The 22,812-nt window shown below is 46.2% G+C and overlaps 7 protein-coding genes across 7 annotated transcripts; 4 read left to right on the top strand and 3 right to left on the bottom strand.

Annotated features, from left to right (window-relative positions):
- The first annotated feature begins 860 nt into the window (after positions 1-860).
- F4817DRAFT_346951 (FAD/NAD(P)-binding domain-containing protein) lies at positions 861-2,711 on the top strand. The gene is made up of 2 exons (XM_049304481.1): positions 861-1,649; positions 1,724-2,711. Exons 1-2 carry the CDS (start codon positions 1,127-1,129, stop codon positions 2,581-2,583), a joined length of 1,383 nt encoding a protein of 460 aa, XP_049156026.1. The 5' UTR covers positions 861-1,126; the 3' UTR covers positions 2,584-2,711.
- A 1,852-nt stretch (positions 2,712-4,563) lies between these two features.
- F4817DRAFT_318909 (FAD/NAD(P)-binding domain-containing protein) lies at positions 4,564-5,958 on the top strand (the record flags this gene model as incomplete). Its single annotated transcript, XM_049300989.1, has 1 exon — positions 4,564-5,958. One exon carries the CDS (start codon positions 4,564-4,566, stop codon positions 5,956-5,958), a length of 1,395 nt encoding a protein of 464 aa, XP_049156025.1.
- Positions 5,959-8,849: 2,891 nt separating this feature from the next.
- On the bottom strand, positions 8,850-11,203 carry F4817DRAFT_318908 (fungal-specific transcription factor domain-containing protein; the record flags this gene model as incomplete). The annotated part of the gene is made up of 6 exons (XM_049300988.1): positions 8,850-9,017; positions 9,068-9,616; positions 9,688-10,189; positions 10,252-10,633; positions 10,757-10,912; positions 11,137-11,203. The coding sequence occupies 6 exons, from the start codon at positions 11,201-11,203 to the stop codon at positions 8,850-8,852; spliced, it is 1,824 nt and encodes a 607-aa protein (XP_049156024.1).
- A 3,029-nt stretch (positions 11,204-14,232) lies between these two features.
- Positions 14,233-16,200, bottom strand: F4817DRAFT_221140 (GroES-like protein). The gene is made up of 2 exons (XM_049298821.1): positions 14,736-16,200; positions 14,233-14,648 (listed from the first exon to the last, which is right to left on the bottom strand). Exon 1 carries the CDS (start codon positions 16,028-16,030, stop codon positions 14,801-14,803), a length of 1,230 nt encoding a protein of 409 aa, XP_049156023.1. The 5' UTR covers positions 16,031-16,200; the 3' UTR covers positions 14,233-14,648; positions 14,736-14,800.
- Positions 16,201-17,566: 1,366 nt separating this feature from the next.
- Positions 17,567-18,961, top strand: F4817DRAFT_360840 (MFS general substrate transporter; the record flags this gene model as incomplete). The annotated part of the gene is made up of 2 exons (XM_049306329.1): positions 17,567-17,641; positions 17,702-18,961. The coding sequence occupies 2 exons, from the start codon at positions 17,567-17,569 to the stop codon at positions 18,959-18,961; spliced, it is 1,335 nt and encodes a 444-aa protein (XP_049156022.1).
- A 345-nt stretch (positions 18,962-19,306) lies between these two features.
- Positions 19,307-20,428, bottom strand: F4817DRAFT_346906 (uncharacterized protein). Its single transcript, XM_049304479.1, has 2 exons — positions 20,105-20,428; positions 19,307-20,023 (listed from the first exon to the last, which is right to left on the bottom strand). Exon 2 carries the CDS (start codon positions 19,938-19,940, stop codon positions 19,611-19,613), a length of 330 nt encoding a protein of 109 aa, XP_049156021.1. The 5' UTR covers positions 19,941-20,023; positions 20,105-20,428; the 3' UTR covers positions 19,307-19,610.
- Positions 20,429-21,063: 635 nt separating this feature from the next.
- On the top strand, positions 21,064-22,526 carry F4817DRAFT_220958 (Clavaminate synthase-like protein). Its single transcript, XM_049298819.1, has 3 exons — positions 21,064-21,576; positions 21,668-21,965; positions 22,022-22,526. Exons 1-3 carry the CDS (start codon positions 21,235-21,237, stop codon positions 22,381-22,383), a joined length of 1,002 nt encoding a protein of 333 aa, XP_049156020.1. The 5' UTR covers positions 21,064-21,234; the 3' UTR covers positions 22,384-22,526.
- The last annotated feature ends 286 nt before the right edge of the window (positions 22,527-22,812 follow it).

Here is a 22,812-nt window from a genome sequence, read left to right as displayed (position 1 = left end):
TATCTTAGGTACTGTGTTTCACAACGTGTACGTGCTGATGGATTGCAAGTGTAGGTCAATGGCCCGCTAAGGAGGGATGCTTGAAGATCGCGCAAGAGGGGAGGGCATGAAAGGCGGAAAATCGTTAACCGCTGCAAACAGTCACCTCCTTTCTTCCATCTTCCATCCACATTCAAGGCTTCACGAGCGAGCAACACAAGATAAGGTATAGCACGTGGGAAGTTGTACGCGATCGATCCTGGGCAGAGAAACGATATCCGCGAGAACCTGATGAGCTAGAGTGGATAGTTAGGTACGTATCAAGTTGCAATGTCGGTCCTAGGTGGTAGGATCCAAGGATACGTTTGATAAAAACTCCGCTAGTAATACCATTTGAGCTTTTTCCCTCATGTTAGTGTCATCCTCTAGGAGTTACTCAACCAAGAAGGATTTCGGTTTATTTTACGCTAGTTTCCGGATTCCAAGGGTGTTGGACTGGTTATGAACGTTCCACGCATTGTTTCTTATCGGCGTTTTCCTTTTACCTACTCTATTTTCCTTGAAACCTGTTAGACATGGTTTCGGGTGCTTCGAAGTTGATCTACCTACCGTCCGGTGCTGTGCCATACCGGTAGATCATTATGAAGCCACCAGAAAAAATCGTATAATCTATATCAAGTATATAGGGGCCGTTTATTGAAAGGCGATGTTGACCTTACGCAATATGGAATTTTAGTAGAAATCAGCCGCGAGCCTAACGGCCGTCTATTGTTGTTCCGTGCGAAGTTAGTATCAGTAAAGCTGTGGCTAGCTGACAGATGCACAGCTCGGCTGCGGTATAAGCCGCGGAAAGGTAGTTACTCCGTCACATATTTTCTAACGTAAGACTTCATTACGTACTATGTCTTAGCAAAGGGTTCAATCTAGGACAGTAGGTGGGCATCACTATTAGAACCAATATCGCGACTCAGCCACCATACCACCCGTTTTTTTCGCAAAGGGAAAGCTGGACATGCTATGATATAGTTTCCGTAACCCTCATTCTACCACGTGGTGTTCTTCCGCCCCGTTTATCATCCAAGCCCATCAAATTATTTCTTTCACAGAACCAAAACTCACTGGCGCAATTATATCATACTCTATCATCATGCCAGGAATAATTGAGGATACTTTGATTGAGGTCGCCATCATTGGTGGTGGCATCATTGGACTATCCCTCGCAGCTGGTCTTATCAAACATAATGTCAAAGTCAAGGTCTACGAGCAAGCGAAAGGTTTCCGGGAGATAGGCGCCGGTATGGCTTTTACAGCCAATGCTATACAATGTATGAGTCTGATGAATCCCGATATCGTTAGTGCTCTGAGGTCGGGTGGCTCTGTTCCCACTTCTTCAGATAAGAACGACCCAAATGATTACCTTAGATGGATCGACGGCTACAACAAGCGTCGAAAGGACGACCCCTCATACGAGAAGATGCTTTACAAATTAAATGCGGGTTATAGGGGCTTCGAGGGGACACGGCGTGATCAGTTCTTGGAGGCCTTAGTAAAGGTCATACCGCAGGAGATTGTAGAGCTGAAGAAGCGCCTAAATAACATCGAAGAGAAAGGTCCTAACGGGAGGCTCCAGCTTAACTTCGCTGATGGGACATCTGCGGAAGCCGACGCTGGTAAGTCTTCTGTATCCATCTACATAAACTTCCAAAACTGGGCTGTAGCTACTAACCCGGGAGTTATGTTCAAGTGATTGGGTGTGATGGCATCAAGTCGCGAGTAAGGGAACTCATTTTTGGAGAAGACAATCCGGCTTCTTATCCTCATTATACCCATAAGGTTGCCTATCGCGCCCTAGTTCCAATGGAAAAGGCCGTCGAGGCTCTAGGGGAGTATAAAGCCAGAAACCAGCACAATCACATAGGGCCAAACGCCTATTTAATCCACTACCCGGTTGCGAATCAGACCATGATCAACGCCACAGCTTTTTTACCAGATCCTAACGAGTGGCCAGACGACAAGGTAACGGTCGTACCGGGACTTAGGAAAGATCTGGAGAACGCCTTCGCAGACTGGAATCCTTGTCTTAATGCTCTCATACAACACTTCCCAGAGAAGATTGAGAAGTGGGCGGTGTTCGACACGTGGGATTATCCGGTGCCTTACTTCAACAGGGGAAATATCTGCTTGGCTGGCGATGCTGCGCACGCATCAAGCCCACACCATGGCGCCGGCGCCTGCTGTGGTATTGAAGACGCGCTATGCTTATGCACGTTAATGAGCCAAGTCAACGACACGCTGAGAGGGGATAAGTCGGCGTCAACAAAGAAAAAAGCCGCAGTTTGCAAGGCATTCGAGGTCTTCGATTTGATGCGGCGAACGAGAGGCCAGTGGATCGTCAACAGCAGCCGTCGCGTGTGTGACCTGAATCAGCAGCCCGAATGGGGTGACGAGAGCAAGTGGATCAAGGCCGAGACGTGCTTTGAAGAGATTCGCGACCGTTCACTCAAAATTTGGCGTTTTGATTACGATGGTATGATTAAAGGAACTATTGAGGAGTACGCGAAGAGACAAGCTGTGACGAAGAGCCCAGAGAGTGGTGCATTATAGTTTCACAACTGGTAAGAATACCCGAATATTTTCGTATAGAAACTTTGAGTGTGTAGAGCTCTTCGGACTCTATTATGTTATGTAGATAGATATCATGATTCCTAATATGAATTGAAGTTTATGACCTGATCATGTTATGAAGACGATCTTTTTTGCAAGTTTACTAGTAACATATAAGCTTCGCGAGTTCGCATTGCCGTCATCCCAATCTATCATACCAGGTAGTAAGGTACGTGTAATATAATTATACCCCCTGAAGCCATCCTGGTATATAGACAAAGTTATGAATGCTACGCACTAGAAGCTTGGGGTTCATACCGCTCAAAACACTTGGCATCCGAAACTACCACAAAACTATTTTCGTAAGATATGAACGAGAGGCACATATCAAACATGCTTGTATGTAGTAATGGTGCCCTGGATCCATGGTATCGGAATCCTGGGGTACATGATAATTGTGACACTAACTACACGCCGTAATCCATGTCGACTTACATTTCTTTATCCCTTGCTGGTGTTACTATAACACTAAGCTTTTGTATGTAGCTTTAGAGCAAGGGAGGAGCATAGGAATGAGTTATAGTTATACTTACCTAGGTTACCTAGGTATATAGTGAGATGTTTCTGCTGAACCTAAAGTGCCCCGAAGCTACGATATTTTATCATATCTTCTTAGACAATATGTAAAATAGATTCGCGGACTAAAATAGTATATTATACTCCTCACGTAACTTGGTATGTTTGTTAATCGTAACTCATCAGCCGCTTGTCGTTGCAGATGATTTGTGGAACGGCTATGCGATGTATGACTGGCTTGATAGCATCTAACAATTTACGCGAGAAACCATAGAGACCAGGGCATGTTTTTCTATAAGGCTGAGATCCCGAGATCCCAATGGTCTAGCCAAAATGTTTCGGTGACCTTAAGTGACCTTATGTCGTTCATCCGCCACACCGGTTTACTACCCTGAGGATCTTGAAAAGCCACATAGTGTTCGTGTAACAGATCTTGCAGAATGCGTTCCTAACACAAGCCAAAATCCTATCACAATCACACATAGGTATTTCATATTTTTCAAGGTCATAAGCAGCATAGAAATTTAGGAGACTTGCTTCGACTGCGTATTGAAAATGCTTTTTCCAGTCTTGTGACCGTGATCAATGGCGTCTGGATACATCTCCCTGGTTTCGGATCCGAGCTCTCGCAGCCGACGAACGCCGTGTCACCTACTCTCCAGACCGGTCAACAGGCTCCATGCTACTCTGCCAACTTTACGAACAAAGCCTGCCTAACTGATGACAATGAGCGTGTCACAATTACGCAAGATTAAATAGCACAATATAGAATTTGACCTAGAAGCAGGTGGTCCTTTCTTCTCCCAATACCGCCAAGTAAGTCCGATGTGTATCATATAAAAATATAGTTATTGAATATTAATATAAACTTGTTAGATATGCGGTAGGCTTAATTACCGAAGAGGCTTTCCGGAAGTAACAGGAAGAGGATCCGACATAGATGTTCTAACATTCGAGATTCGTCAGCTTGATGCAATGTGACACCGTACATACCACAGAACTAAGTCATCACAATGCCACCCCCACTTTGATCGTTGAATCGGCGAACGCCATAGACTTACTCGGTTATTTTTTGCATCTATTGCAAGTCTCAGCTATCAAGCCACACGAGTTGCCCACTGTCAGCTCGGGTCCGCATACGGCGGCACAAGATAGGAGATACTTAGGCTTGACAAAATAGTCGGCCGAGATGCTTTTCAGGTACTCGTATTGCTTGGTAGCATCGCTCCAAGAAGATATGTTGCTAAAGAGTTCTGAGGGATGAATGGGCATTATAAATGTGATATGAATATCCATCTTAGAAACTCCCAAACCTATCGCGAACCAAGCTAGTTGCACATTCCTAGCGAAGCCATCCGTCTCTCTTTCTTAGTCCCAGTCGATATCGAGTTAAGACATCTTCAAATGAAGCCGATCAAGTTAGGTAGCAGCTTCTCCCTTGTTGCGTCGGTGTTGGCGAGAAATGTTCATGCCCAATGTCAAGGCGCCGAGGTGATAACTCGCGACATCGCCATCGTCGGCGGAGGTGCGACAGGCACCTATGCGGCTATCAACCTAAAAGACCAGGGCAAGTCAATTATCGTCATCGAGAAACGGGGGGCGTTAGGCGGTCACACCTCCACGTACCACGACCCTACAACAGGAACCCCTATCAATTACGGCCTGCAACTGTACCATGATGATGAGGTCTCCCGCTCCTTTTTCGCTCTTCTCAATATAACTGTCAGCGGAGGCACATTCCCCATCAGCAAGATTCCGCTATATATCGACTTCACGGATGGCTCACCTGTTTTAAACTACTCCATCCCTCCTCTCAATGAAGACTACTTCCAGGCACTCCACAAGTACCCTTATCTTGAAAATGGCCTCGAGCTGCCCGACCCAGTGCCTGAGGAGTTACTCCTGACCTGGGCTGAGTACATGGAACAGTTCAATCTTACCGATGATGCTATCGCCACGTACTCTAGGCCGGCCGTCCCCGGTGATTTAACTAAGATCCTCGCCTTATATGTCTTCAATAATCTCAACACGGTCATGCTGGAAGAAGAGCTCGAGGGCAAGATCATTGTCAATGCCAATGGCGATTTGGCTGAGCCTTATAGTAACGCCCTAGCCGAGCTCGGTTCTGATGTTCTTCTTAACTCTGTCGTGACCGACGGCCAACGAGGCAGCAAGCCCGCCGACGGGGTGAGGCTCTGCGTATCGACCCCCGAAGGTAGCAAACGTGTCATCGCCAAACAGCTGGTGTTTTCGGCACCACCCGTGCTGGAGAACCTAGAGCCATTCGGCCTAGATGAGCGGGAAACGAACATCATATCGCAGTTCGAGGGGGGATTCTACTACACAGGAGTTGTTACAAACTTGGGGCTACCGACGAATTATAGCTACGTGAACCGGGGACAGAAGACACAGTCCCACGTGGCGAGCTTACCGGGAGTCGTAATGTTCAACCCTACAAACGTAGAGGGGACGTATTACTACTGGTATACATCCCTCTCGGACCTGACGAAGGAGCAAGTGGAGACGGAGACGCGCGACACGCTCAAGCTCCTGCAGAAGACGGTAGCGGGTGCAGATGCGAATGCCGAGCCGCAGTTCGTAGCTTATAAGAGCCACACACCGCTGCACCCGACTGCTAGCGCGGACGCTATTCGTAAGGGTATCTACCGCGACATATACTCCTTGCAGGGCTACCGCAACACTTGGTACACCGGTTCACTCTTAGTTACCGGGTCTTCCCAGCTATGGAACATTACCAGCCAGCTTCTTCCGAGGATTATTGCTGCTTCAGAACAGTAGGTAGCTTTGAGTCTTGCTAATTGGTCTGCCTATGTGGGGTGTCAGGAATCTAGATGAGATATCTAGAACAAAGAACACTGGTAATACCTAATGTATAGCCATAGGCTCCCGTAACTAGGTTAGAGTTCCTTGCGGAACAGCCAAGTTGTTTCTTAGCTTCTTGGTCTACCTCGTGGCATGGGGCATGTATAGCAATGTAATTATATAGTCGTGCATGTGAATCGGCTAGATACATATGTTTTATCTGCTATATCATCCCTTCCAACTCCATCGTGTAAGGAAATCATATCTCCTAGACTGTATAATAGGAACGAACACTACACACTTACTCTTAATGGGAAAGGGATTAGAGTCGAGCAGTTGTATTGGCATTGTTGCATAAAAAGGGGTAGTAGCTATGTGTGCCTCATATAACACATAGTACCATGGCTTATTAGTAAAGCTGAATAGATGAAATAAACTCAAGCCAAGAATATAGAGCCCCAATTCCCCCCACATGCTTTCTCTAGAATGTTGGCCAGGTCGGCTTCCGCCTCTTTCCACGTGATAGGCCCAAGTCACGATATTACATTGTATGCGGGCAAGCCCTGCATGTGCCATATCGCTACACCTCTGGTAGACTTTGAAATATACACGAGTTAAGTACCTACTTGGGTAGAATCGGACCGGTCTAGGATGTTATCCTATCTACATCCAATAGGCACATTAGTTACCTAAACCACAGTTTTTATTCTAGGTACTCGGTTTTCCTCGGTGATGGAATACCAAGAGCGGTATGTACCTACCTACCATAGCGGAGGAGGGGGGTTTGGGAGAATGATTCCATATATAGAAACTATTCCATATAATGGAAACAACGGAATCAGCTTAGTGCATTCCAACATCGTGGAATGATTCCAAAATGCAGAATAGTTTCGTAAAATAGAACGATTTTGCTATTCACGTGACTTTCACGTGATTTTCACGTGGAAAAGTGGGGTAAAGGTAAAAAAAGTCAAAAAAATTAGAAAGACTGGTCCTCGAACCCACAGCTCTTGCGTTTGTGTAACCAAAAACCCCACAATTAATTATAAGGTTTAAAGTTTAACGTTTGAGCTAATGGGACGAGGTGGCCAATCTCATCGAATTATTTCGGAATGGAAATTCTTTCGATTTTAAGCCTTATAACCTTTACTTCGGAAAAGGTAAACTTTTGACTTAGAAAAAAATAAAAAAAAATTTTCGAAATTTTTATAAAATTTTTTTTTTCTCTAAGTCAAAAGTCGGGCAATCGTTCCCAAAATGGGAACGATTGTATGGGATGGAATGGTTTTACGGTTGTAGAACGGTTTTTGTAAAATAAGATTTTAAAAGTGGGACCGGGACCCACTAATCCCAAATTCTGACCAATCAGAGCCCTTAAAACCCAAAAACGTTGCGCCATACGGAACCATTCCAGTTTTAGAATCATTCTCCCAAACCCCCCTCCTCCGCTATGGTACCTAATGTATATACTTGACCATGTGGACCAAAACGAAGGCTTTTTTTTTTTTTGAGACATCAGAAGCAGTCGGAATTATAGGGTAAGGCGTGTTAGCCAAGATCGAGCCGCATGCCAAGCACCTAGTAGTTGCGATGTGGTGTAGTTGACGATACGAGGCTTGGGCAACAGAGACATTACGCATGAATGGAGTTAGAAAAGACATTGTTAGCGATAAAATAGATCTACCGCCCAGGGATCGATCGGCTTTAATGCATCGAAGTACACGACAACGTTGCTTACGGATTATGTTAGGTTAGGTACTTTCGAGATACCCCCGGCTTATCTTCTTCTTCTACCTCGGTACTCTAACTACATCTTATTCTCATTATGCTTTCCCGCACCGGAACTTACTTTTCGATATACCTATAAGTGATCGCGGTTAATATCCATCGATAGAAAATAACGCGAACGGGTTACTACAAGTTCTATGTCATATACCACGTTACATCGGAACATAGCGTAGAGGTACCTATAGGTATACCTATAATACAGTTTAACTTTCATTCTAATGCCTCTAAGGCTCTTTGTTCCAACGGCCCGGTCCAACTACCTCGGTAGACTAGTAGTCAGCTAGGTAGTTCATTGCAGTGTAACCGCTAGCTACATAATACACCAATATAGCGTTAGTTACACAGCAGTAGCGTACCTAGCCCCATCACCGACGCCCGCTTAGATTGATACCGGATGTTAGTCCACTGTCCACCGATACACCGATTAACCCAAGCTGATGCTTTGCTGTAGATCTTTACTTTTCTCCCCTTACTCCTTCATCCTCCATGTACGTAAGACTTACTTGCAGTTTAACCTTTAACCACGCGCTGTGCGGCGCTGTAGAAGTAGTGTTACACTATCGCAGGGAGTAGAGTGCGAGAAAATTGAGGCATTTTAGCTAGAGATATTCCAAATCATATCAGTAGACGAAAGCAATTAAATCGCGCTATTATATTACAACCCTAACCTAGAGCACAAGATAAAGTATTACTTTTGTAAGTCTAGTATTCAAACAGTGAATTACTAAATCTATTAGATCTAGGGCTGATCCATATGGCCAGAGTCTTGGACTTGATGTAATCATCCTCGTCTTATGTAGGCGTAAGGCGGGGAGCTTAATATAACGTCTTGTAAACGGGGATATCCTGGCTGCCTTGCCGAAAGAAAAAAGAGTCACAGGAAAAATAAAATCCTTAACACAGTAGCTTGGTATTTGCTTTTTGTCTCGAGACTCTTCTACTCTAGCGTGGGTTGTCTGTCTGTAAACATGGCCCATCCAAAAAACTTCATGAAATTATTATGTACCGCCCACTTCGACGACCAAAGTCAAATTATACAGTTTGAGATTGCGATACACACTATACACAAGATTTCCTCCTTACCTGGTGTAGGAATTAAGACCCGGTCCAAGATTACTAAAACTTATTAAGCCGTGCATGGCTTCTGTAATTTCTTGGAGCTGTTTGCCGTACGTATCGCCCAGCTCGTGGTAAGTGACGAAAAACTCGGCGCATAACGATAATGGTATTGGTGTAAGTGGGTGGACCTAGTTGAGACTGTCAGTATATGGATGTTGTATGTTGTATGTTGACAAACACCAACGGGAGGTGGGAATAGTGTGATAAGGAGGTAGGGGTAGGTGGTTAGACTAGCCTTGAAAGAATTCAATTGTGATAATTTATTAGTCAGATTCACAATCTCCTTGGCGGCTGTTGTAGATTGCCTCGTGTAATCCGCCAAGACAGATCTCTTCTCATCCGCGGTGTGTATCACCGACTTAATAAGTTGATACATGTAGAGTACCGTCGTTCGCCACATCATGCTGATAAAAAGGAGCATCGGATCCGCTTCTTGCGCGGCAGTGGGACAATTCTGGTTGAACACATCCATCTGTTGTACCACCGTGGAATTGATCCATTCATGCCGTTCCCAGAAGCTTCGCGACTCCTGAATATACATGCTATCGACCACGGATTGTTGTCCGTGGTTGAGGGCTCGGCCGACGACGGTTGCGACAACGATACATTTGACAAATGCTGAGGTGGATATAGCATCCCTTGTCGTTATTGCTTCTGAAAGAAATCCGCTTATAGTGGGCTGCTCATTCTGAAAATCTACTTCTGGCGCCGGTAGGCGGGTTGTATTCTAGTTAAGGGGGGTAGTAAGTCAGCACCAAGTCGATGCCAACTAGACCACTGGAGATATTTGACTATTACCTGTTCGCTAAAAGTCATGGGCGAGTTATTCCGGACACTTATAAACCGGTCCAGGCAGTACGCCAGCCAGAATGTCCTCCTCATTTGCTCCGCATCGACCCAATCCGTCCGCGTCAAGCTTACGTCCGGCCCATCCGTGTATTGATGCCAGTTGAGTTGAATTAGTCTAAAGGCGCGACCGGCGCTTATCCAGCCTCTGCTAAAATCGACGCACATGAATTCGTGGATTGCCAGTAGGAGCCAGGCCTGGACTTGCTCCATTTCAGTCATCGTAAGACCTGTGCATTTCGAGTCGAGGGCCTCGAGAGCCCGCCGGGTACAACGATATAGGGAGTCGCCGATGTTCTGATAGTGTGCTGACACGGATGCAGCCAAGGTCCACATTGCATACCGGAGGCATGATTGAGCTTCCGTCTTAGCTATGTTACGAGCCCAGGAGAAATACCGGCGTTGATGTAGTACAGGCGCAAAGACGTGCACTCTGTCAAAGTAGAGCTGATCTCTACCTAAAGTAAGGCAAAGCTACGAGGGTGAGAGAGGAAGAGTCGAGAGTAATGGACTTACAAATCTGCCTGCATTAAATTTGATATGTTGATTCCGTCTAGCCCCTCTGACATTTCCGACATCTTTCGAGTCATTACCGCATCCGCGAATCCCATCCCGTCGTTAAGAGTCTCAAATCCTTGTATAGGTGATGTTGAGGCGTGGACTGAACCCCCGTCTAACGAAGATCCTCCTGATGCTGTGCTGGGCCCTGTTCCCTGACATAGATCGCGGAGTGTCGCGTCTTCGTCAGCGGTGACGGTAAAGTCCCATGTTAAGGGCGAGGAGTCGTTGAATGAGAGGCTTTCAATCGAGGTATCTCCAGGAGAGATGGATATCGTATTACTGCTGTTACTACAGGGTTGTTGCTGTTGCTGTTGAAGTAAAGTTCCTTCGAGGGTAGCTAAATCGGGGATAAGAGTGTTAGCATGAGATTGGTCGTGACTCGAATCGAAGCCGCCTTTATTCCGGAAATATATCTACTAGGGGCAGGTCAAAATTCCATTCGATATACCGCAGCACGTACCGATGCGAGCTTGTAGCGCTTTTAAATAGCCGCGCTTCGGACCACGAGGAGGACGAGGGGTTGTAACTTGACATTGTACGCCGGATGACAGGCATAGGCCACACGCAGGCTGTTGCCGATCACATCGGACCTTACGACGACGGCATTCTTCACAGGCTACATAAGAAACGTATATTAGCAACCTAGAAGACAGAGATATTGAAAAGTCAAGCGTCAACCTATGGCAAGATGTGCGGATTTGCCAATTGATCATTACTCTAAGGTATCACTCGTACCTGTTCAACATGAGAGCCTTAGAGAGAAGTATCAATGTCGTACGCGCGGGATAAAGACGACATGTCCTGTTATGAATGAACGGTTAAGAGACTCATATATCATACCTGCACCTGGATTTTGTCGTGTTGGCGGCGTCGACGTCTTAACGCTGAGGTCAACCGGCTGAGGCATCTCAGTGGGAAATGAGACTTGAATTATTACGCTAGTCGGACTTGACTTAGTTACTTTGCAACAATCTTGGGGAGCTAGAAGTTTATAGGGTTCCTCCTCGATTAAAGACAAGCTACGTATAAAAAAAGCAATTCCTGCTGTGGGGACTAAGTATTATATGGTTATGTACCTATCTATAGGAATGAATGACGATGCTGCCGAGAAACTCTGCCGCTACCTACCCGCTAATGCGTGAGGCGTCTTCCACCGATGGGACACATACCTAGGTAGCCTCTCTACACGAGTCCTAAGTATAAAACTCTCAGTCGGTTTTGCGATCGGGCTGACCCTGAACATGTGGTTTCAGGGGGCTTGCTGACCAAAAACCTAACTGGAGGTGATGAATAGATGACGAGTTAAGCTTCGCAGGATCGAATCCGTACCTTCGGGATGTATACCTATTTACCCTTAGGCTGAGTGATCGCCGTAGGATTCGCGATGTAGTTCGAACCAGCTGTTACATAGGAGTAGGTATGTAAAAGGTCTATAATGAGGTACCCCTAAGAAGTAAAAGCTTAACTTCGAAAACCCATGCCATGTTACACCACCATGTGCTACTATCATTGGGGATATCGAGAACTGAACCCACTCTTTAGCTATTGACACTTTTTCAGCCGGCCACGTGAGTGATAGCAAGTATGGTAGGAGGGTTGCCAACTAAGTCGGTTGGCTAGGTGTATAGATAAGACGGGTCGTTTTGCATGCCGTCTAAGGTCCGAGGTAAGTCAGCAAAGGAACCGTCGGATTACTTCAGCAGTGTAGGAGTCGTACAGCACCTCATAGGTTAAAACATCAAGTATTACGGCATAGTCTCCTCGTGTCTCATAAGGATCAGGTAGTGTAGGTACAGCTCGATGGCGGGGAGTATCTATCTTGGCTGCATATATTTTTCGTGTCACATTTGTGACCATTTATGTCTGAGGCTCTTTGGGTAATGGTTACGCCCAGCCTGCCGTGTCCAACACTCGTGATACGTGATACACAATGCATGGGCTAGCCAGCCAATTCTGCGAGCAATATCGACTGCTTGGGCTTCTTAACTTGTTGTAAATGGATACTTTCCGGCATCCAATTACATTTCTTGTCATTATGCTTTTTAGCCCTGTAGGGCAGGCTGAGTAATAGGGCGACGATAGTCTGGAGCAAGTCATGCAATTCTTAGTACATAACTCTAGGTACCTATGTCAAATCTGGAACAGCGTTAGGGGGCTGATGGAGATTACCGTTATAGGAAGACAATATCCCAAGTTTAGTTCTTAACACGCTATCATCCTGGTGCCCCATGACGTTCACAAACGGTATGATACCGCCGCCTTAATATACTATAGACAATCTAAGAACGTAGAGTTTCGTAAGAGGCAACTTGATAATTGGTGTTAACCAGAGCTTGGAAGATGGCAAAGTTTCAAAGGCGCGTTTTATCTTAATTGATCCCGTCCGACACGGCTCAGTATTGAGGTTAATTAACGGCACCAAAGTTATGGATAGACTTGAAAGATAGTATTGTGATGATTCATCCTAGGATATATAAAACCGGTCTGGTTATAGTGGTTATGAATTAGGTACCTTACATCTGAAGAAGTAAAACGAGGCATTTCTATTAGGTAGTTGGATTGATGTAGAGTGAAGATTGCCCCGAGGTAAGAATCTACATGTGGAGTCTTGGTCTTGGTTCGGTCCCGACCGTTTCTGTGTACATATATACACCAAGCATGCACGCCGTTGGATTGGGGAGTTCAGGTAGCCCTGTGTTGTTTGCATATCTCTCGTATCTTGAATTTCTAAACTATACTTTAAAGCAATATACGCATAAAATCTTTACTGAACTAGTTATTAAGAATAGTTTAAAGAGTTTAAGGTTGAATTTTCGAATAATTTGAGTAGCTTAAGGTATATAAGTATTGTAAGCTGTAAGTCATTTGCGGGTTATACATGTAAGTAATCAAGTCACGGTATCGGCAGATAGTGCAGGTGTATATTATGTACGTCAAATCCCACCAATTAAGACCACAAGTACCGATCCTGCAAATCGGTCAGCCCATGTTACGATGCACAGTTCGCTTCGCTTGCATGCTAAAGTCGTGTCGAGAGAAATCAAAGTACTACACAATTAAGCTTACCTATGTGCAACCGGTATCTTACACCCTTTGCCCCCTCCATGGCGTGACGTTCGAGCTAGGGGCGTGAGAGTAGTGAGGGAGGAACCACCAGAAGGTTATCTAGGACTCCCAGCGGTATGGATAATAACCTGAACAGGACCCTTGATGCGTGGGAAGACAGGGCTTATAACCCCACATGGTTCGCCACCAACAGCGATCGTCCTCCCAGTATGATCAGTAAGAGTATAGGCTATCGTCAGGGCTGGGGAAGCTTGATGAGAAGTGATAGAGAAATAGATGGAATAGCACTAGATACCAAAGGGTATATATGCCTCCTGATCTTACCCGTCTCGGGGTTGTCAACTCGGTCTCCGCCATGGAGTTACGGATTTTACTTGAACTTCATGTAGTTCTACAACTACAGAAGTACGCCACGGATGGAATATACCACATGCCTACCACATGCCCAAGAATTTCACTCCCATCTGTGTACCTAACATATCACCTCCCCCGCTCACACGAGATACAATACGTTAGGTACCTAAGGTATATACAACAAGTATACCTACACAACTTAAAAAAATAGTTAGGTAGAACACCTAACACCGAGACAAGTGTGGTACAGAAGCTGCTGCACAACACCACAACACCACAACACACGGATCGCCTGTTACGGCTACAGATAGCGAGCTAGTCCTCAACCTGACTCAGCCAGCCACACATTAATTAAGATGCTCACCTCACCGCCGTATGTTATCCACTCCCAGTTGCCATTTTATATCATGTCAAGGTTGTTGCAGAAACTTGCTTTAGACTAAACATATATCGAATGTGGTGTTTATGATCTGCGGGAGTGGCTCCGCCCGATCGCTTAGTGGACCTGCAAAATTATGGTTATATCTATAAGGCCAATGAGATGTCTATCTTGAAGCGCCACGTACGTATAAGTCGGAAGGCGTCTGTAGTTTCCGCCGATATACCGATATATTAGAACCTGTCTCGGCCAATTATTGTGACTGTTACCTCTCTCTCTTCCAAGATCCAACGCTAGTGGATGGCTCTGGAAAAGGAAAGCCACGGATGCGGAGTCCGGTTGACGTTCAGTATCACATAACCCTTGCGAATAAAAAGTTTCTTTACCACACAGCTCAGAGGGGCAAGATCCCATCATCGCAGCAATATGCAGCAATGGGCTTGATACATATTGGGTTATCATGAGAAAGCAAGGTAGGTATGTCGAATGGTCGAGACCTGTAAAGCGGGACGTGGGAACTTATTGAATTTTCTTCTTCCTAGGTATATCTAATCTTTTCAACAGTTAGACTCAAGCCTACTATCAATACACGGCGCCAATGGCATCGTAGGTAGTTAGATATGTGCTAGTGTAGCGATACCTTCAAGGTTTCACTGCGTCCTCCATCGCGCGTCTGTCTCAACTTATGCGAGTATATATCTCCACTCACAGAGTGACAACCAATTTGGTGGCCGAGACACCCTTCTTGATCAGGTCAACAGCCTCTTGTATCTTCTCGACGCCCTTGCCGACAATCTTTGGTTCAGGTGCTGGTACGAAAGTACCCTCCTTCAGCGCCGCAGGTAGGAAGTCGTTGTAAATCGCCTTTCCAACGAAGTTGCCGCTAAGGGAGGTGCCAAAGATGGAGTACATGGTAACGCCCGCCGGTGGCTCGGGCCAACCCCGCTTGGTAGACGCCACAGCCTTTACACCCTCGGAGTTGGCGATGACCTGCTGCAGGATCCCTTGAGGTGCGCCTCCAATGCAGTCGAGGGCGCCGGCTGTAGTCTTGCCCTTGAGGGCCTTGATTAGGTCGTCTTGGACGGTTGGGCTAGAGTAGTCGAAGGCTTGGCTGGCACCTAGCTTCTTTACGTAGTCGAAGTTCTTGGGGGAGGCGGTAGTGATGACTTCGTAGCCGGAGTTGACAGCGAGTTGTATGGCATTACTTCCAACTGCGGAGGAACCACCCCAGACGATCAACGTCTTACCCGTGGGCTTTTGCGGGGGGACAGTAGGGAGCTGAAGCTTCAGGTGGGTGTCTTGGTAGAGAGCGCAGGCGGCAGTGGATAGAGCTAGAGGGAGTACCGCAGCCTTCTCAAAGGGGATGTTATCGGGGAGTAAAGTTGTCACGTTAGTCTGCAGAATTGTGTACTCTTGGAAGCCACCATCCTGTCTACGCTTGCTGGCCATGCCAAGAGCGTGACCGACAACACGGTCGCCAACTTTGAAGGCAGTGACACCAGGGCCAACGGCAGCGATCACACCGGAAACATCCTGGCCTAGCACGGTGGGGTAATCGAGAGGCCACCAGCCGGCAGCTTGGAGAGAGCCATCGACGGGATTGATAGCGACGGCATGGTTCTTCACGAGAACCTCGTTAGCCTCTGGGGTCCAAACGGGAGCGGACTCAACCACGAAAGGATGGGCTTTCGCTTCTTTGATCCAGGCAGCGTTGTTAGTGGCCATCTTGCTTCTTGAATGCGTAAAACCTCTGGACTGTTGCTGCTGTTGTTGTTGCGTAGGACTAGTAGACCGGCGAGGAGATGATATAATAGTGGCGAAGTAGTTATTGGAGATGATAGAGGATGTCGAGAGAAATCTAGAACTTATTTGACGGGTAGCGCTGGAGCTTAAGAATGTTTGAGGGAGCTGCTTGCTCGAAAGACTGAAAGCCATGGGTGATGTCACTACTGTATGTTATATATGACATGTGGTGCAGATAGATTGCCTTGCTTCCTTTCAAATGAGATGTGTTGGTGTCTAAACATATGTACAGAAAACCGCTGAATAGCAAAGCACTCACTATACGGATACCTCCGCAGCCGAGACGATAGATCGCATAGGAAACCGCCGAGTTGATATTAGTATATTACTGGAGATTTTTACGGCTCGTAGTTAGAGTTCGGAGTATAACATCAAAGCTATGCCTCTTAGGTACTTACAATAAGCCATTATCAGATCGAAATTGGTTACAGTATATGATTAAAGGTTATAGGAATATAGCAGGTCGTAATTATAAGCAAATCCCGACTCGCGCCCCTTGGAGTAGGTATGTGACAAGATGCAAGTGAAATGCATGAAGATGCATGAATTTACTACAGGGTCCATGTGTTATATCCGAGCCGGCGGGTTTACCGGAGTCTAGAATGGTCGACTCGGATCTCGGAGATCCGCACATCGCGGAATAAAGAATCTATCAGGAACTACTTTCTACATATCCGCTAACGGATCTCTAAATTTGATATGGTATTATTTATGAGATACTCGCACATTAATGTCTCACAAGTAATCTCTTAAAAATAGATGGATGATGCAGTGTCTTGTATTATATTGTTGCATTATGTTGTAACTGTGTAAATACGGGATAAAGTTCCTAGCGACAGTTACCCCTTTAGGGAATTAACTGAACTGGACTCTGCCAAGAAAGATCTTATCTTACCTAATCCGTTGGACTATTACCGTATGTAATGTATTAGTTGAATGAATCAGCCTATCAAGAAACAATATGTTTGCTCTGTCTCTCGATATCCGAGCTGCGGCTCGGAGTTTCCAATCATCTAACTAGATCATATCCAAAGTAGGTACAACCAGAGATACTTCCAAAGCGACTGGTTTGCTATGATAGAAAAGAGGAACTAAAATTTTCTTCAAGTACCCAGAGTTAAAATTTTCAAAATCGGTTTAGCTGCTACGGTTGCTATGGGGAGGAATAAGATACTATGTTGCGCCACGGCTACCTGAGTCATTATAAACAGCGAGTAGGATTCCAATAACTCTCCAAGTACCTAGTCCATTCGTAGGAAAGCTTCAGGGAGATATCTAGTACACGTCAGTGTCTTCAGATCCCTTCAAGTAATTAATACTAGATCCTCACTACTTGCTTACTTCTTTATTACGTTTCGGCACTTGGTATAGACAGCTGGTTCAACACGCGCGTGTTTTGGCATCTACCACACGTCACCGACCCCCTTTCTCTTCCTTCAAATGGACGAGGAACAAATAAGACAATAAATTAGACACACTCATTTGATTTGTCTTAGTTCCGATGCTCCGAGCATAGAAGAAACGCAGTTCCCCAAGCCCTACGCAAGAGTCTACAGAACCACACGGCTGGTATTTTACAATCTTCTCTCTCCAATTCCTTGTTCCCATCATATCTATCTCAATTTACCCGACAATTGTACCATCATCAACAATATCACCACCGCCGCAATGGCTCTCAACCCAGAGACTAAGCATGCGCGCATGAGCGACTCCGAAGATGTTACCGTTTCCAACACCAGTTTCGTAGCCGGAAGTGAAAAGGCCGATGCTACCAACGATAAGACCCGAACACCCCCGACCGAGCTCGAGAATGAGGCACTGTCTGCACCCTTAGAGCCGCAAAGGGCGGGTCCCCCACCACCTCCTAACGGCGGCCTCCTTGCCTGGCTCCATGTGCTCGGCGGCTTCATGTTGTTCTTCAATACATGGGGTATCCTAAACGCTTTCGGCGTTTTCCAGACATACTACGAATCAGGTGCACTCTTCCATCGGTCGTCTTCGGATATCTCATGGATTGGTTCGATTCAATCCTTCATGGTTCTGGTCGGTGGTGTTTTCGCCGGCCCCATCTACGATAGGGGCTACCTACGACATCTGTTGATTGTTGGAAGCTTTGGCATCGTATTTGGTCACATGATGTTAAGCTTGTGTAAGGAATATTGGCAAGTTGTACTCGCCCAAGGTCTCTGTGTCGGGTTAGGAGCAGGGATGCTATTTGTACCTTGCGTATCTCTCATCCCTACCTACTTCACCACCAAACTCGGCCTTGCTCTAGGTCTATCATCAGCAGGCTCTTCCGTCGGCGGCATCATATATCCTGTCGTCTTATATCAACTAATAGGCAGGATTGGATATGCCTGGTCAGTCCGTGTTATGGGCTTTATTGCTCTGGGAACTCTACTCATCCCTATCAGTATTATGAGGATGCGATTCAAGTCCCCGAAGCCCAGATCTATGATTGATTGGACTGCTTTCCGCGATATCCCCTATATGGCCTTCACAATCACCACTTTCGTCGGCTTCATGGGTCTCAGCATCCTCATCTTCTACATTTCGTACTACCCCCAGGAACGAGGTCTCACCGACGAAGCTCTCTCCTTCTACATGGTTCCTATCTTCAACGCCGCATCCTGCTTCGGTCGAGTCGTTCCTAACGCCGTTTCGGACAAGATTGGTCCATTTAACGTCGTTGCGCCATGTGCGTTCATCACAGGTATCCTGATGCTTTGTTTCATGGCCGCGAACACTAAAGGCGCGATAATTACCATCGCAGTCCTCGCAGGGTTCTTCAGCGGCGTTTTCATTGCCATGCCGCCTGTCTGCTTCTTCCCTTTGACCCAAGACAAGTCGAAATTGGGAACGAGAATAGGTATGGGCTTTGGTATCATTGCTTTGGGTCTTCTGGTAGGTGGTCCAGTAGCTGGAGCTATCCTCGGCGAAACGAAGCCTTTAGAATGGGACGGTCTATGGGGATTCGGCGGCGCCGCGGCATGTTTATCAGGCTTTATGTATGCAGCGTTGAGAGTCTACCGCTCCGGCTGGGCGCTCAACATTAAGGCGTGATGGCCACTTCACAGTACATTCTCAAGACACACCCACATACTATGCAAGGGACTTCGCCGAACCCCTCGCTACGCCATGACACTTATAATATACCATCGCATAGAGGGAAGGCGGTAGGAAAATGCTAGGGCTGCATAAGGCTGGAGTTTACGGCACAATATTATGAAGAAAATTAAGAGTCGGGTCTCTTATACATCCAGAGAGGCTGATGTCATCAGGTTGACAATGGCCACGAGGTAGACGAAACTTCATTTCTATAATTATACCTTTAATCATAGTAAACTTTAGAAATATCTCGTTGGTAGCCAACTCTGAAGAATTCAATCTCATAAGTTCTATTATATCCCCCCTCAATAAATATGAATTGCATTTGTATCACTTTTGAATCCGCGAGAGAAGCTCCAATGTTTAATTATCTGGATATCAATGAGGCAACAAGACTCTCGTATGAAACGACAAGAGTCTAGTCTATTCGTATCTCCCTCATTCATTGATTATCCAGGAGGAAGACCCCATACAGATTTTGATGCTATATCCTAACTAATAGAACAACATGCCTTTCGTTCTATTTTCCAGGAACTAGCACTACATGAAGTCTCATAACCAGATGTACCTAATCTAAGCCCGGCGGTCCAAGTACAACATCGCCTCATAGAGGCTTTCGCACCACGCACTTCATTGGAACAATAGTGATTTTCTCGAGATCCCAGACACCGATTTTGGCGTAGACGTCGTCGTTGATAAAGGCGCGGACCTCCTCTTCCGAGTTCGCACGAACAAGCACAGAGCTACCGGTGACGGCGAGCTCCTCGCCGGCGGTCTTGGGGTGTGAGGAAAGAGTCGGTCCAGACATGACGACGGTACCAGATTCCACAAGGCTCTTCAGGTGGGCTATATGCGCCTGTACGTTGTTGAGGCGCGTCTGCAACATACCCGGCTTGTCTTGCAAGAGAACCAGGAAATCGTTGAGTTCCGACATGATTATTATGGCTGAAGTTACTCCTGGTTACGGTGTTATAGTGCGGAGATACGCGGTAGAAGGCGTTCTGGAGGATTGTATGGCTGAGAAATGTCAGTCAAATCATATAAATACCTAGGTAAGTAATGAGAATTTTGTGAGTGAAGTCTAGCCTGCTGACTTACTTGACGGTTTATTGATATCGATCTAGGTCTGTTTCGGAAACAAGCGAAGTTTGACAGATTGTTGTACGGATATGGGAGTAACAGTTCTATATTTCTAAAGAGGTATGATACCATTACACCGCCTTTACAGCCATATTTGACAGTCTGTCACTTAGAATACTATATTACTTCATCTATATTGCTTTTATCTTGGGATGCGGAGAAACGCTTGCGTGTAATAGAAGAGCATCGCCCGAATCATGTTCTGAATTCGCAATGCCAGGGATGAACACCCAAGCAGTCTATCACAGCACTTGGCCATTGTAAAATCCTGATTCTACGATCTACTTCGGATCTATTAAACAAGTTAGTTCGAAGCGGTAGGGGAAGAAGCAATATAGCGCAGCGGCCAACTGCAATAATAAAGCGAGCAACTTCACACTGTCCTTATCTTGCTTTCTCTCATGTCAAGATACACCATTTTCGTCAATTGATTCCCGCAATCCTACTCTGGGGTGACCTTGCCACTTCTCGCATGATATATTGGCACGAAAATGCTAATAGGTACACCAATCCAAAGTCAAGAAGAAGCTTTAATTCGTGTAAATCGCTACCTATCTACTTGACTCGGTGCGGAGTTTCTTGTGTTCAGCTAAATGTTGCTGAACACCAACTTGTTTGGTTGTGCCGATCAGCCTGTCATCACGGAGAAACGAATTCCCTGTCAATAACTATTGTCGGAAATACGCCACAGTATGCCAGTAAGACGCGTACATACATACTATACGAATCGGCTTGGAGTTTCTAGACTGTTAGGAAAGGTAGAAATGTCACCTTACGGTACCGAGCCTCGGGGAACGGTTCTACCTGGGGTTTCTATTACAACGTGTTGAACTACTGTACTCGTTTGTATTAATGGCATATGATCGTAGAATCCTTCATCAGATAAGATCTGGTTGAGTCAGCAGCTCGTTGTTTCGATAAGAAAAGTATAGTTGTCTTTGTTGTCTTTAGTGATCTCGATTCTGTAGTAGGAAACTAAGGGGAATAATATTTATATACAAGGCGTTGATTATCTATGACTGCCTAAATATAACAACTCGACAACACCTTAAAAATATAATACACACGTAGTCAAAACTGATAATACGATGGGCAGCGTCGAGAATATTCCAGAAATGGCACCCGATGCTATCCCTACTGTGGACATCAGTCCCTTCACAGACCCAAATGCATCTGAGGAGGCTAAGAGCGGTGTTGTCGATGCTATACGCCACGCTTGCACCACGTACGGTTTCTTTTACCTCGTCGGTCATGGTGTGAGCGAAGAAAAACGCAACGGAATCCTCAAGTGTGCTAGGAGATTCTTCGAACTCTCTCAGGAGGAGCGTATGGATGTTTGGGTCGGCAAGTCGATGGGCAAATCATTCCGCGGCTATGAGCCCCCTGGAATTCAAACCCACCAAAAAGGTCTCCTACCCGACACCAAAGAGGTGAGCGCATGAATGGCAATGCCTAATACTACGTCGAAATAATGAGCATTTAGAAACAGTGAAGAAGAGGCTTAGAACTGACGTGAATCAGTGCTTCATGATCGGCCACGAGGTCCCTGCTGACCACCCAGATGCTGGCACTTTCTCAACCGGCCCCAACTTGTGGCCCAAGAACCTCAAAGACGAAGAATTTCGAACTCCTGCCATGGAGTACCAAGCCACTATGCTTGCGCTCTCCAAAGTGCTCCTCAAGCTCCTTTCCCGCGGTCTTCCAAAGGCCTGGGGACATCCTCCTGACGTAATGGATGAGCTTGCCGTCAACCCATCCATGCCCATGAGACTGCTGCATTACGCTCCCCAAGAAGTCCTCGACGAGCGGCAGTTTGGCGGTATGTTCTCCTTTCTTGCTTCTTCTACCGCTCTATGCATGTCTAACTAAGAGTAGTGGGTGACCACACCGACTTCGGCTGCGTCACCATTCTGCTCCAGGAGATGGGCACGAAGGGCTTGGAGGTATGGTACCCGCCGACAGAGACGTGGATCACGGTGCCGCCCAAGGAGAATTCGTACGTGATCAACATGGGCGACATGATGCAGAAGTGGACCGCGGGCTACTACCGCAGCGCACGCCACCGTGTCATCACCTCCGGCACCAACCACAGGTACTCTGTGCCCTGGTTTCTTAACGGCCAGCTCAAGCTCAAGTGCAAGGCCCTCGACGGGTCTGGCGTCGAGACTATTGTTGGTGAGCATATACGCCAACGCCTCATCGCTACCATGGGCGCGACCGGCAAAGCCCTAGAGTAGACTTGCAGCAGCCAAGACATGTGCGGAGATGCAAAAGAGACGCAAGTGTCGGTGTATTCAACTAGTGTAATCTGTTAACTAAATAGAAATGATGGTCCGAGTTCGGATTGGTTTGACATTTCTTTTTTGACAACTGGGCCAATTCTCTCAATATAGGTTTATAAAACGACACCCTGCGTTTGGGGATTTGTCCTAGTGTAGTGTCCATTAATGAACCATATAATCCCACATTATTAGTTAGCACAAGAGTCAGGTTCTCGCCTCATTAATGGAGTTCTAGACATAGTCAATATACGTGTAGAATAAGGAGTTTTAGGAGCCAACCCCTTATATAGGTAGTGGGGAAGATGTGTAATAAATGTCTACTTGGATGTACTCGGGAACGACCCGATTGATCGATGCCTCTTAGAAGTAACATGTTAAGAATGC

Source organism: Daldinia loculata (genome assembly GCF_022478755.1).
Source record: "Daldinia loculata strain CBS 113971 unplaced genomic scaffold F4817scaffold_52, whole genome shotgun sequence".
Lineage (NCBI taxonomy): Eukaryota > Fungi > Ascomycota > Sordariomycetes > Xylariales > Hypoxylaceae > Daldinia > Daldinia loculata.
The sequence above is the reverse complement of the archived record's forward strand: the minus strand, read 5'-3'. Positions and strand labels throughout refer to the sequence as shown.